The sequence below is a fragment of the Dendrobium catenatum genome, unplaced genomic scaffold (genome assembly GCF_001605985.2).
Source record: "Dendrobium catenatum unplaced genomic scaffold, ASM160598v2 fragScaff_scaffold_361, whole genome shotgun sequence".
Classification (NCBI taxonomy): domain Eukaryota; kingdom Viridiplantae; phylum Streptophyta; class Magnoliopsida; order Asparagales; family Orchidaceae; genus Dendrobium; species Dendrobium catenatum.
Genome location: NW_021318823.1, coordinates 800,701 through 816,742, shown reverse-complemented (window position 1 = coordinate 816,742; position 16,042 = coordinate 800,701). Strand labels below are relative to the sequence as shown.

Below are 16,042 nucleotides of genomic sequence, written 5' to 3'. Positions count from 1 at the left end.
TGGTATGCTCTAGTTAAATAGTTATTTTGGAAGACGTATATAATTCTTCTAATATTTGATTCTACAATGTGGCACGAGGGATTATTATCAGGTAGCAATGGGGACTATAATCTGGTAATGTTGGTCAAAGGGATTGTAACAATGTGCCATAGTCAAAGGGTTGTAGTTGAGTAATAGTGTTAGAGGGGGAAATAATGGTCAGGAAACCTTAATCAAGTGATTGTGGTTGGCAAATCATATTCAAGCAATGGTGATTGATAGATCATAGTTAAAGATGATGGTTGGTGGATCATAATTAGACAATGCTGGTAGGAGGAAGAAAGTAGTAGGTAAACCTTAGTTGGTGATGTTGGGTGGGGGATCGTAGTTTAGGGACAGTTGTTAAGAGATTATAGTCACATAATGGTGGCCATTGAATAATAATACTATGGAAACAATAGTTGAGAAACTATAATTGATTAATGGTTTTCAACTAAATATAATCAAGCTATGGTGATTAGAGGATCATAATTTTATAATGATGGTTGAGAAATCATAGCTAAGTGATGGTGGATGATGGATCATAGTCAGGCAATAATGGTCAATGAACCATATTCAGACCAAAGAGATCAGAGATTATAGTTAGGTAATTGTGATAAAAGGATTGTAGTTGAGTGATAATGATCATAAGACCATAGTTAGGTGATGATAATTAAAGGATTGTAGTGTTTGACAAAGGTTGAAGGACCATATCCATACAATGATAGTTGAAAGATAGTAGTTAGTGTTTGATGATGGAGGTCAGCCAATTCTGATGGCAGTGATTAGATGGTGGATTAGTAATGATTTTCCAACAATGATAATTAGACAATGGTTTGATGATGGCAGCTGAGCAGTCATTTAACAATGATGGTCACATTGATTTATCAATATGATATGAGAATTTATTGTCTTATACAGTGTAATAATTTGCAATGAAAAATTATTAGAGGTCAACTCAAACTTTCTTGAGTAATATTTTGACTATTATGATGTATCATTTTATATGAATATAAATTGTCATTACTTTCATGAAAATGGACTATTTATAAATGTTATGCCCATGACCATGAAATGGTTGAGAATATGCAATTTTGTAAAATGGTTTTTAGTTTGTGCATTTTAATGGATTCCTCTGCGGGAGAATTTTTATCACAATTTAAAAAAAAAAATTAAAAGAAAATATTAGAAACGAAGCCCGAATAAATTCTTATAAAAATTATAATGAAAAACTATTTGTTATAACATGCCATTCTTACGCAGTTTTTTTTTTTTTTTTTGTCAATCAGAAGTTCGAGTGAACAGTCATAATCTTTTAGATCTATAAAAAATTTTGTTAGTAATAACTTATTATAATGAATGTATACATTTTAATTTTTCAGGCACTATAAAAGGCATCTGAACATAAATTTTTCTGTGTTATAATCAAATTTATTTCTTAGGCTCTACATATTTGTCAAGCCATAATAAAACAACTTAATTAGTTTATTAAAACTGACTGAAGGCAGATTAATTTAAACTAACACATACATTTGAGGAATATAAGAGATTTCACTATAAGGAGTCAGGTAGATGAAAGCTGGAAGGCAAGAAAGGAAACCATTATTCAACAAAAAGGAAGATTGATATATAAGCAAAAGTGACATGTGCAACTATGATGGCTTGAAAAATTCATTAAAATCATTGGTTATGTACATCATCACAGAAAGGAAGAAAGCTCATGGAGAAAAATAATCATGAGTAGTTGAATCATGAATGCTAAGTTGTTAGTGTCATTTCTAGATTAAAAAAAAAAAGTGTCATTTCTACAATATTTAGCTTCAAGGATCAACCAATATGAAAATTTGGTTAGAGCAATGTTGTGCTTGTGAACTACTGGCCTATTCAGATCATGAAACTAGAACCAAAAAATGTCTAATACTATGGCCTCTGCGAAGAAATACAGTCGATGAAGCTCCTGTCCCTCAGAGCAAGCTGCAATTATTTAGATGTCATTTTCTTGCTCCATGAGATGAGTATAAATTCCAGCCATTGTGCAAACAAACTACTCTCAAGCCTTTGACCAGTTCCTAGATTGGTTTCTGGGCTTCCGAGTTAGTGGCCGTTGGTTTTGTGACGGCTTTGGTAGATCATGGAGCTCCAAGACTTGTATTTTTCGTTGCTTCTTCGCTGCACCAAAAGAATATAACTTAGCTTAATGTATCGGCATCAGCAATGAAGCAATCAAGTTAAGAGCAGCATATATAGCAGCCTACCATTTTCTATCCGTTGATATCCTTCGTGAAGCTTCCTCTTCGCAACCTCCAGTTTTGCCTCCTCAGAATTATTTGATTTCTGCATCAAAAATCGATAATATAAATAATAAAAGAGGCATAATTCCCGAACTTATAGTTGTTCAGATCTAATACTACACTTACATCTTCTGGAGTGTTCGAAGGCTGGACTCCAGATAAACGACTACTGCATGGTCTTTGTTCAAAAGCTGCTTTTGATGGTCCGGCAAATCGAGAATCAGATGTAGATGGTTTGCCCAACCTGTTGACAATGCCTGGAGGCTTTGGTGGCACACCAGGAACTGCATGAGGCTTTTCTTGCCGAACAACAGACTCCTTCTTCATCTGTGCTTTCTCTTCTGTAATATCCAGTTTTTGAGGCGGCTCTTGAGTCTTCACTGGGCTGATGCTTTCAGAAACCATTCGTCCAGCATCTCTGGTCTTATCGAAGTCCTCTGAGACCCTAAAATCTGCAGAAAAAAATCATAAAGTAAAGCTCAATACATGGCTGAAAACAAGATGTACATGTCGTAAAAAAAAAGTTATAATACTTACTTCCATCTTCATCCATCCCATCAAAGACCTTTAAAAAATCAAATTGCATAAAGAAAACATAGAAACAAGTCAGATACATTAAAAAACAACTGTTTCAAAATTTCATCATTAAAAAGTAAGTGGTAAATGCATGGAAGCCAGACTTTTTTTTTTTTATACCTCAGAAAGCTGGATGGTTGTAGTTTGAGTGACGAATAGTGCTCCTTCATCCATTGGAGGAGAAGGTAGGCCCTCTTCCTCATCCCCGGCAGAGGTATTAACACGGGAGTTTTCTGAAGGTACATTCAAAGAATAAGTTCATCTATCTTCTGAACAAGAGAGTTGCACAAAAGGAAAAATAGCTTCCTTAATCCCATGTTATGAACTTCTTACCAGCAATTGCAGCTGTAGCTGCAACCCACTCATCTACCAACACTTTCCAATCGCTGCAACAACAAAAAAATACAGATGAAATGAAGCAATACTCAAAAAAATGGTTAACATGTGAAATAAATCTATGATAGGATATTGATAAACATAATTATTTCAAGGTAAGCACATAACTGTTTGACAGAGAATAAAATTCTTCACTCAATACAAACAAAGCCAAACAATATGCAAGTACAGTCATCCTCTCATGCGCATGAAAAGCAGAATTCAGGTTAGAGAATAGAAAAATGATAATTAAACCTATCACTGCAGAAAATCAAAGCCCAGACAGTTACCGACATCACACTTACACTACTGTTAGGCTAATGTACAGAAAGATGCTAAATTATCTAAAAAATATAGGCAGAGGATGTGAGAAAATTAGCGATCTCAGATATTCTTAACAAATCAAGCGTAATACAACTGAATCATAACGGCCAAAAAATCAAACCCAATCTTTCAGAAACAAGGGCAAAGAGTTGATGAATAAATTTACAAGTAAGCAACACAATTCATTGACAAAAAGGGAAAGAAAATATGTTTGACTCGATTGGTTAAAATTATGCGAGAAACTCACTCAATGAGAGTACGAACAAGGTTTCGAATCTTCTTGGAATTGTGTTTCCGCAGACCATTCACCGCCCTTCCAACTTCAGTTGCCTATAATAAAAGAGAATGCAATCTTATAAACAAAAGAAAAAAAGCCTAAATTGAGCTGATTCTCCTGCACTAAGATATGCAAATTTAAACAGATAAAAAAAAAGAGACTCATTTTCAAAAGAAAAAGAACAAAAAAGAGAACCAGGAATGACAATATAATCCATACCTTAAGTGTTTCAACAGAAAGTTGCATTAGCTGCAGCTTCGTCAACGATTCATACAAGACATCATCAGACTGCAAAAGAACAAGAATTGTCATTAACAGTATAATTAAACACGCCAAAACCAAAAAACTGAAGTATCACAAAAAAATTGAGTAACAGAACACTCAAAACTCGAGAGGGCGGAAATGGCATAGAAACCTCTTCTTGCTTGTTGCATAGGATCTCCTTTATCCTCAGAACCTCTCCAACCATTTGTCTCTCCTCTTCTATCACTTCTGTGAGCGCCTCTGCTTCATCATAGCTATAATTGCTTATTCCAACCCTGCTTAAATCCTCAGGGTCACAGTTGCAGCTATCGACCTTACTATCTTTCTCTCCTAATTCCCTCTTCACGCTCCTACACTCCTCCTCCCTCACATAATGACCATCTTCAGATCCCTGGACTTCAACACGGTTGCACCCAAAGCACTTGGAAAGTTGGGAAGTGAAGAGACTTTCAGCAATCTGATCTCTTCTGCACTTAAACTCCTTAGGACAATCAACCGCCGCCACGATGATGGCTTTCTCGATCAACTCAAAAATATCAGAACTAGCGGTACGAAAAAACTTCCTCCAGTACTCCAGCGAGCAAGACGACTCCCCCATGGCTACGAACAACGATCGCACAGATCCCGCGAAAGAGAAATGAAACAAGAACGGGTTTTTTCACAAACTACTCGACGTCCAGAAGCAGTTTTTTCAAATACTTGTATACCCTTCCACGATCAGAAGCAGTTTTCGATCGAAAAGAATAAAAATAGAGAAATCACCGCCTCGAAGTAGTTATTTCGGGCAAAATAGAATGATCAGTTCGAATTTATAGTTCAGATAACATATCGATCTTTCCACCAGCAAGTCCTTTTTTATCGCAATTGACCCAGCAAATCCGCCGAAATGCAGAATCAATCAGCAACGGCATGCAGGCTCTTCGGAAAATCCTAAGGCCACATCTTCCACTCCAAGCTCAAATTTATCTTTCCGAAAATTTTCCCTCGCTCTGGCTTAATCCCGTACACCGAATTAAGAGAGAGAGAGAGAGATGAAGGGAATACCAGGTCGAGAGACCGCGGGGTAATCTCGTGAAAAGAATGCGACACAATTTCCAGAGCACCCAAAGCCCACCCAGTTACCAGCACTTCGGAATTTTTCTATTATAATTTTTTTCTTAACACCAAATAAAATCAAAAAATAATTCTTGAAATAACGATTTTCCGTTGGAACATCAAAATCGGGATTTTGAAACTTTTTAAATTTTAAATTTATTTATTGCTTAACTGATTCATCTTATAAGCGAAGCACTTTTATTATTTTATTTTGAATTTTTCTTCTAGATAAATCGTCTATTTGGGGCTTATTAAATAGAAAATGTCCCGTAATTAAACTAATATAAAATAACTAGTTAAATTATTCATATTTATTGATTATTGCTTTATTTCTTATTGTATTTCGTATGGAGCATAAGAAAATTCAAATTTTTCATTTGGTACAAACAATCCAATTTTGTGATTTTATTATATTATATGTAATGTAAAATGCTTATATTTTTATGTAGAATTCTAAGTTGCTATACATGTATCAGTAGAGCTTTGCATATAAAAAATATAGGATTTTATTAAAAAAAAAAAAACATCTCGTTAGAAATTATATTAATTTGATTAAAGAAATATAACTATTATATAATTTGTGTGATTGCATTATGCAGCCAATTCTATAATGTCCATATTAATCATTGTCTATAAATAAGGGGTCATTTGTCAAGTACAGACAATTGAAACTTCCAACATTTTGAAAATTGGATTGGATCGGTCAATTCAATTGGTAACCGGCCAAGTTGTGTGTCCAAATAAATTTGAAAACAATGCTTGCATCAAACCGGCTCGAACCGATTTGAACCGTCGGTTCGACCAGAAAACTGTGGAAGTGATCCTGATTTGGTAGAACCAGTACCGATTTGTAGAATCGGTCAGTTCTATAAAATATTTAATCTTATTTTTATTAGATATGGAGATGAATTCAATCATAATATGTTTTAATTTATAAATCCTTTTAAAATTTTAAAAATATTTTTATTTGATATAAAGATGAATTTAGCTATAATATATTGATGTGGGGCGTGGCTAACTGAATGTGTGTATGAAATAGAATATACATTGGGTCAATTAATGTTTAGATTTCATTTGATATATATTGTCCACTAGATACACAAGTATACATGTTGATCAAGTAATAAAGTGATTGAGAGAGTGTCAATCTCACGAGAAAGTGTTTTGCTATATTACAATTAAACTACTTATGTCTACTAAAGATGCAAGATTTATCATACTGAATGAAAATCAAGGGTTTTGGATTCTGCCACTTACAAAGAAAAACCAAAAGATAAATGAGATATCATATATTAAAATTATTTTAGACTAATGTATGTAAAACAAGAAAGTTTTTCTAATGAGACTCTTAAATATTGATGTGAATCTGAGCATATATATATTCATAAATTTCTATCAATCTTGTATGGGTTAAAAGGGAGGTTTATAGCCTTCCTACAATTTTAATATCTCCATAAAACCTAAAAGGTTTAACATCCTATGTCTAGGCATCCGAACATTCAATTATAATACTACTATTTATTTCAATATTTTTCTGTCAAGGTAAAATATCATACTAAATATTAACTATACACATGGACATTGTATGCATTAAATTAAGAACGGGATATATTGAAAACTTCCATAATTTTAATGTGTTCATAAGATTAAACCAAAACTCAAAAATTAGCAAGACATTACAAAAATACAAAGTAAACAAATCTTTATTTCTTGCATAAAAGAGAAGATACAAAAGACAAAATAAGATAAATTGTCACTCGATTAGTACAAATGTACACTCCACACTCTTTTCTCCTCCAAGTATATGATTGCTTGTAACAAGATAGGCTAAGATCTTTTTAAAAAGTATATTGGTCTTCCCTAACCTTCCTTAAACTTGGAGGAGAAAAGAGTGTGGAGTGTGGAGGCTCTCACGCGGGGGCGGGCCTTGGCGAGGCGGCTAGGCTCTCACGTGGGCGGGCTCACTGTTGGCGGTTGGGCTAAACCGGAGCGGAATTGGGTGCAGCGGACGGGCTGGCTAGGCGGGGCTGGTCTAGTTCTTTGGATATTTTTTTAAAAAAAAATTCTTGACTTTCCGGCAGAAAAAAATATGCCGAAAATATTTTCCAGATGAAAATACGCCGAAAATGTTTCCGGCGTATTATTTTGCGTCGGAAGGCCTTTTACGACGCGCGTCAAACCGGCAAAAATATTTCCGCCGGAAATGCTAATTTTCGACGGATTTTGGCCAATTTTTCGGCTAAACTGTCTGCTGGAAAATGATGTTTTTTCTGTAGTGCTAATAATATACATAAGAGATGAATGAATAAGCTCCCCAACATTAATAGAGTGCCCCACCTTAATGGAATAATTCAAAATAGTCTGGTCCTTAGTGACTTCACTAATGTTTCTACTTGACAAAATATGAATATAAATGAAATAATGCCATGTTTTTGAAAATTGGGTCAAACAAATCACTAGAAAATTAATTACCTATATATCTATTTCTTTCCAAACAGCCCCACTGAAAGGTTTACAAAGTCGTCTCAAAATCTTTTGATGGTCAATGGGTGCTAAACTAAAGCTATAATAATCATCATCTTCCATATCCCTCAGCTTATAAAGTTGGCTAACAAACGAGGGATAGAAAAAAAAATCACTTACCCTGTACATAACATTTGTTATTTTGAGCCTACTTAGCGCTGGCAAAAAACTCGCTAACAACATTAATAATAGCAGCAAGAGTTCCTCACAAAAAGCTTCCCAACCCCGATTCACATTTTTTTCTTTTAACCCCAGTTCACAATCATATGCATAAAAGAGTCATAAAGATTAAACTACAATATCAAGATCAAAGCCTTCAATTCATCAAGAGAATAAGGTCAAGGAGATTGTTATCAAACAAATAATCATAATCATCTACAAAGGACCTTGATATGGAAAATTATTAATTTAAATTTAAGCTTAAAATTTAAAATTTTAGCCCAAATTTTGACATTTCAAACTTTAATTTCTAATATTGTTGCGTACTAGATTATATGAGGCGGTAGAGTTTGTGAATTCGCGTCCGAGCGTTGCACGAATATTCAGCACACAAAAAGAAAAGAGAAATGAAAACCAAGATTTTTACGTGGAAAACCCGAAATAGGGAAAAAACCACGGGGCCTCGCCCAGTTGTAAAGTTCCACTAGTGTTCTTTTGAAGTACAAAGGTTGATCCGTCTTACAAATCAAGACGATCAGTTTGCAATCAACTTCTCACAAAGTTACAAAGTTCTGCAAATTTCTGGCGTTTCCCAAAAATCCGGTAGAGTTCCGGCGTCTTCAGGCGGTGGGAAGAGCTCCGGCGGTGGTCGAGGAGGATCTTCTTCCTTCTCTTCCTTTTTCTCTTCTTCTTCTCTCTCTTCACTTGCCTCCCCTTAGTGAAGAATGAGGGCTCAATTTATAGATTTTCTGGAGTGGCATGGCTTGTAAATAGGTGTGAGATCAGGGGCGAATAGGGAGTGGTCGAATGGACGGTTGATGTTGAACCCTTCGATCACGCACCATTTGTTGGACATTTGAAGGCGTTAATGATGTCGGATTTAAGCGATCTTGGGCTCGTTGGATTTGTCTCGTCGAGCCGTTCGATTCGAGTATAAGCTCTTTAAAATCGGAGACCATTTAATAACTCAAATTGTGGTTTGAACCTTCCAACAGCGCTTCGGGTGCTTGATTTGGGCTCATTTGGACTCAGATTGAGTTGAATTTGGTGTCGTTGGGTTTGTATTTCCGAGACGCTCAGTTTGACTATAAGCTCGCTGAAATCGGAGTTCGGGTGCTCCCAAAATTAAATTTTGAAATTTCTGAGTTGGGTTTTGCCTCGAGATTCGTGCCGATCAAGATAATTTTTTGAGAATATATCAAATATAAATGTAGAAAGCTTTAGATTTGTATCTCTCTTTCTTTACTATGTGTTGGGGTTCATTAGAAAGCTAGCATGGCTAGCTTGGACAAATGGGGATATAAAATTCATTTTTTTTCTTAAATCATTCTCCTTTATTTTAAATTTCGACTCTCTTTTTTTTTTTTTTTTGAATTTCAAAATTATTGTCCATGTGCACAATATGTGCCTAAAAAAATGAATCAATATTAGATTTTGTTTTCTGAGAAAAAAAATTGGAGAACTTACTTTCATGGGGAGGGAGTGTTGTCCAACCCTTTGGTACTTTTCAATGAAAATTAGCCATCCCTCACTGCTTATTGATATACATTCTGAAGTGAATGACAACAAGTAAGAGAGAGATAAATCAGGGTTATTTTTTTAACTTATTAAACAAGTGATATATAAAATGTTAAAATTCAAAGTCAATGATTAATTCATTTTATAATTTTTTTTTTTAATTTTTTGACAACTAATGTGATCACAAAAGTTCACTGAATATAAATACATTATATTTTCTAAATTACAAGATAAAAAAATAAATAAATAATAGAATATAACGGAAAAAAATTATTGTGAGAAACATATAGATTCATGTGATCATTCAACAAAAAAAATGAAATAGAATTTTGAAAAGAAGTATAGAAACAAGCAAGAATTTTTTTTTCCAAAATGGAAAAATCAACATACAAAAAAATTAGATTTTTTTTTTTGGAACTTCATTCATCTTCATTACTACATCACCACACATAAATCATCACCTCTAGTATAGGAGAAATTATTTTGTACGCAATCCGAACGTGTTCGGATGTGCGTACACACTGCTTATTTGTTGCGTTTTTTTTTATACATAATTTTTTCTACGTATTTTTTGCATATTTTTTGTGTATTTATTGAGTATTAATTATTTGCTACTTATTTTGCCACGAAAAAATTATGTATAAAAAAATACGCAACAAATAAGCAGGATGTACGCACATCCGAACATGTTCGGATTGCGTACACAATAATTTCACTACAATAAAATTTAAGGACAATAAATTTCTCTGAAGGGTAAAATTGAACACCTAAAATAGGCTAAAAATTTTCTAATCTTTGATTAAATACATCTAAGAAAAGATTGATGCCCTATCAAAAGGATTGTAAATTTTGGATGTCACTCATAACTCCATACAGCTCATCTTGGTCTGTTGGTTAAGAGCTTATGCTTCCAACTAAGAGGTCTTGGGTTCGAGTCTTTGTGTATGCATTGTGTGTGTGAGTTTGTCTGGTGGACGCGGGCTGGCTCGGACTCGGACTGCGTGTTTCGGGTCAAACGGGTTGACCCGGCAACCCGTCGGGTCAACCCGAATCCGACCCGTTTTGAAATCGGGTAGGGTCCAACCCGAATTTTTCGGGTCGGGTCCGGGTCGGATTTTCGTGTCGTGTCAAATATTGACACCCCTACTCTTAGTAGATAAGCATTGGGGCTTGTCAGAAGGAATATGCATTACCTATGCATGGTAATATCAAGCCTCGATATAAAGGAATACTAGAGCTTACAAAATAGATACACACACCATCTCTACATACGAGTTCTATGAAACACTTATATAAGTACTTATACTTTAAAAAGAAAAGAATGCGGGGTTATAAATTTTTTTTATATTTTTTAACCATTTATTATATTTTTAGTTTTATATAACATTTGTTACATTTATTTAAAAAAACTTCATGAATCTTTTTTTTTTAATTTCTTTTTGTATGAAATAATAAATTATTCTTCAATTCTCATGTGTAGGAGGGACGCATGCTGCATGCCCAACATGTGGTGTTGAAGAGCATAACAATAGGCCTACCCAACCCAAGTTGGACCTATTTCGGCTCAAAATGTCTATTCTAATATTTTTTGGGTCCTTAGAACAATATTTTGATACTTTTGACTGAATTATAACATTTTTTTAGCCTAGCCGAACCTCGACAACAAAATTTTTAGCCAATTTGAGAAAATTGAGCCAAATCTTTTTAATATATTTTATTTCAATCGTGGCACCAACCTTAAGAGAAGATCAAAAATATGATTAAGAGTATTTTACTCAATTCACAATACTCTAGGGAGGTCCACATTATAATATAGGGTGTGTTCATTCATTGTAACTTTTTTTCGAAATTATATCTTAGGCCCCAAATTTTGTAGCAAATTTCATATATATTTCTAGATAACATAGACTTTGACATCTAAAAATAAGGTTTCAAAAGATAAATCATTAGAAAATCTTTTCAATCGAGCATGAATTTCAATACAATGTTTGGATCAAAAATTTCTTAAGTTAAATTAGAGATCATCATTTCAACATATTTATAACCAGACTAAATATCTTGATGAGGTACGTAAACCTAATAGCACCAAAAGAGATCTGATCTAATTTCGAATGAGCTTAGATCGAGCACTTGAATTATAGTTAGAAATATCATGACATTAATTGAAGTATCAAAAGATCTCCAAATATTATATTGTTATAGTCAAATCATGCATTTCAATGAGAGAAATGTAATAAGCCCACAATCTTTGAATTTTAAAGTCACTAAGATACTTAAATGCTAAAAGAATGCTCTATTATCAAAGGAATTAATATTGGCAATCTGATGGAGTGAAATGAAGATTTTGACTAAAATTATTAAAATATCACTCAAGTAAAAGTAATAAATAGAGCTTCGTTCTAAACATGAAGAGTTGAAGAGAACTTGGAGCTAAATCTAAACTTAGAGTTGGAGAGGGATTTGTCAATACAACAATCGACAATAACACCTACCACCAATAACCAACACCATCTAATCACCTTCGTTCAACCACGACTACCTGACTATGGTCTTTCAATAATCATTGTCCTACTGCCATTATTCAAATACCATTGCTTGACTATTGTCTCTTGACAATTTTCACCTAACTACTATCTCTGAACCACTATTTTCCAAATAGTATTACCCAACTATGGGCTATTGACCATCATTACTTGACTATAGTCTCCTAACCATCTATCTTCACCTTATTAATATTTTTTCTAATAAATTTGTCATTAATAATGTCAATCATGCCATATCCTATAAAACTATTGCACATTCTTGACACTGAAATTAATGTCCACAAATTTTGTCACTCAATGTTACCAACAAACTCGATACATGTAGTTTCTTATAAGGTCGATGCACGTAATTGACATGCGCTATCATCTATTAAGCTGATGCTTATCATCGATGAAGCCATCACCTATAAGATTGATGCACATTGTCAATACTAAGGCTAATGCAAGCTGACTTTATTGCTTGTTGTTACTCATAGTGTCGATGCACGTCATCGCCAATAAAGCCTTTGCATTTTAATGACACAAACTCTAAATTTCAAAATCAACATCAAGATTACACTAGAGTTTTTCATCATTGTATCAATACCTTCCTCAATTACATAAAGGGCATCATTTTTAACAGATAATAGGCAACACTAAAATTATTTCAACTAAGCTAAGCCTTATGATTTTCTTTTTTACTTCTTCTAAATTTTCTCATAAATTTTTGGTGACCCTTCCAACTTTTTTTTTTTTTTTTAACTTTTGTGGGTACTAGATATTTATATAAAGCCAAAACATTTAATCTTCTCACTCCTTCAACAAATATTCTAGCATAGAACAAAGAGAAAGCATTGTGTTTGTGCACCCTGTGAAGGAAAGGATGAGATTTACAATGTCGATGCATGTCATCACCAATAAGGCCTTTGAATTTTATTGACACAAACTCTGACTTTCAAAATCAACATCAAAATTGCACTAGACTTCTTCATCATTATATCAACACATTCCTCAATTATAAAAGAGGCATTATTTGTAACCAATAATAGGTTGCAGTAAAAAAGTTTCAACTAAGCTAAGCCTTATGAATTTTTTTCCTTTTCTATTTTTTCTCATAAAATTTTTTGTGTCCCTTCCAACTTTTTTTTTTTTTTTTACTTTTGTGAGTATTAGATATTTATATAAATCTAAAACATTAAATTTTAATACTCCATCTCTACAAATATTCTAGCATGGAACAAAGATTAAGCATAGTGATCGTCCACCCAGTGAAGGAAAGGATTCTTCATCGAAAATATATAACCATAGAAAACACAAGTAGTTTTTAAAATTGTCCGAAATAAGAAAGATAAAATAAAATAAAACAACTAAATTAAGTGTCGTGTTGCTTGGTTTGGAAAAAAAAAACCAATAGACTCAAATTCAAAGATTCATGGATAGCAGCTACAACGACTGGCCTTTCTGCTCGTATGCGGCGTAGGAGCAGATCACTTGAGAATTATATTTAATATTATAAAGAATTACATTTTTGGATAATAATTGAAAAAAAAAATTAAAACTGTCTATGCCGGTCTCAAGCCAGAACAAAAAAAGTTGAGAAATTTTTTTAATAAAATATTTTAGGCCCCCCCTCAATAAATTTTCTGGCTCCGCCACTGCTTATGAGCCTATTGTGGGCTAGGGTTTTGATATTATAAACATTGTTGATTACATTAACTACTAATCAACCAATGTGTGCAGAAATTTTTTTAATTAATTGTAGGAAGCACACGTGTCGAATTCAAGTCAAAAGGCTTGTTATGGCTAAAAAGGTTTAAAGCAAAGAAAATTTGTTAGCACTATGAAGATCAAGAAGCAAAGTGAGTGTGTCAATTTATAATTGTTTTTTTTTTCTTGAGTCTTTTATATGTTCAGACATAAAGTTGGTTAAACAACCACATACACACACAAGGGATATCATAAAATCAAACAGAGTTAATAAAACATTTAATTTTCTAACCATTTTGTATTGTATGATCTACGTGACATTTTGGTAAATTCTAAAAATCGTGTGAGATTAATTAACAAAAAAGTAAGCTTGAAAATTAGGATAAATTATTGTGCAGTATGATACAGATCGTACTGGACAATCAGCTATTTGAATTCAAATCATTTAAATCCTGAATTTCTAAAAATATATCTATTCAAAATTTAAATTGATCATACTGGACGGACATGTTTGAATAGTATGAATATTAACACCCTGTATAATGAATTACCTATTTTGAAATCTAAAATCAATGGTACAAATTCGAGTTGATTTGTATTATACGATGCACATCATATAATACTAATAAATAGAGAACATGTCTGTTCGAAATCTAGTCAGACAGGCTGATCCAATACTTTGAGTCACCTTTATTGTGAAGATCATACTATACAATATACATCATACAATCCAAACAAAGCAAAAACTTGTTTGGATGAAATTCATTCAGACATGACAATCTGGTTTCATAAGTTGGCATAGTTTTTAGATCATATTATATGATCTTGGATCAGACTATACGATATGCTTGTCAAATTAACTATATCACAATTTTTAGGGTTTGAATATGACTTAATATATACATACTCTTTTATATTAATATTGGTATAGAAGAGGGATGTCTCGGGCTTTCTTGGGAAAGAACAAGGGAGTTTTGAGAGAGTCCTGCTCTATTGTGTGAGGAAGAGAAGGTAAGAGAGTTATGAGTAATTGTTAGGGATCTCCTTAAAGGGTGTTCAAGAGATAAAGATCCACAATCGTTGTTCTTCCAAGTCTATGTCCTTATTTTCTCGATTGTGATATAGTAAAGGATCTTGGGTGCAAAAGCTCGTGAGAGTCTTAGGAAAGGGTACTCTTGTTCTAGCTAAAGGCAAGTGGTGAGGCATCTCTGTTATGTTGGGTGCAAAAGGAGGATGTCTTCTCTGGAATAGAAAGGTATAAGGGTGTTCTTCGATCCCTCTGAAGGAGAAATACTTCTCTGCCTTGCTGAGAGAGAATGAGTGGTTTGTGAAATACTCAGAGAAAGTAAACGTAAGTTAGGTTGACCAAACCATTATAAAAATTATAGTTTGCTTTTTCTTTTCTTTCTGCTCTATCTTCTTTCTTGCAAATTTTTCTTTATTGGTTAGATCTAATTTTGTTGAAACCATTCTTCATTTCAAAATGAAAAAAAAAAAAATGCTATTAAATATTTTTAGTGCTCAAATTAAATTTTCCTATGAATTTATTTTATTAAACTTGCTTCATCTCAAGTCATTGAAATTAAAGATTTAAAATAAATTTTTCAAAAGTTAATTGTTCAATTTATTTCCACTGCAAATTATCATTACTATTTAAAAAAATATTTTAAATAAATCAATTCATCCCTCACGGCAGTGCCTAATCACATACAATTTTGACTTGCCCAAATTTTATATTTTTGCATTTAAGTTCTTGCAAATATTTACACTCTCTATAGTTGTAAACTATTTTTATTCACATTCATTAGTACACATATTCTCACTTACAATATATTTTTATGGTTAATTTTTTTTTTTTATGGATTAACAATATGTACAAGAAATTTGAAAATTTCTAAAATTGATTAAATTTTATTATCATCCTGATTAGTACTATAAGAACACTTGTGACGCCATTATCATCCATTATCTTACTATAGGCCTTCAAAAGCTCCTATAGTCTGCCATTATTATTGTTAACTGGAATACGTTAAGATCATGTTCAGAAATAGCTACAGTTTATTAAAGATCTAAATTTATTATTTTTATTTTGGCTCATTTATTATCAACACGAATATAAATAGAAATTATATATCAAACATCTTAATTTCCTATTGCGTCAAAATTAATTTATGATTCTCATATTGCAATACTTTAAATATTACAAAACTAAAATATATTTGTCGTCGATTTTTATAATATATTCAATAGGTTTAAATAGAAGTAAAAACGAAGTTCACTAGTAAATAGTATAAGCTCAATTCAGATTGTGACACGATCTTTATTAAATTTGAGAAAACTTGGCCTTTAGCTGGAGCTATTTAACGATGTCTTTCAATCTGGATCAAACCAAC

At 33.0% G+C, this 16,042-nt stretch overlaps 1 protein-coding gene across 1 annotated transcript; it reads right to left on the bottom strand.

The window, feature by feature from the left end:
- Window positions 1–1,676: 1,676 nt before the first annotated feature.
- On the bottom strand, window positions 1,677–5,196 carry LOC110110685 (probable mediator of RNA polymerase II transcription subunit 26b). Its single transcript, XM_020842282.2, has 9 exons — window positions 4,277–5,196; window positions 4,081–4,149; window positions 3,832–3,914; window positions 3,219–3,271; window positions 3,006–3,118; window positions 2,847–2,874; window positions 2,436–2,761; window positions 2,274–2,352; window positions 1,677–2,187 (listed from the first exon to the last, which is right to left on the bottom strand). Exons 1-9 carry the CDS (start codon window positions 4,721–4,723, stop codon window positions 2,069–2,071), a joined length of 1,317 nt encoding a protein of 438 aa, XP_020697941.1. The 5' UTR covers window positions 4,724–5,196; the 3' UTR covers window positions 1,677–2,068.
- Between the last annotated feature and the right edge of the window lie 10,846 nt (window positions 5,197–16,042).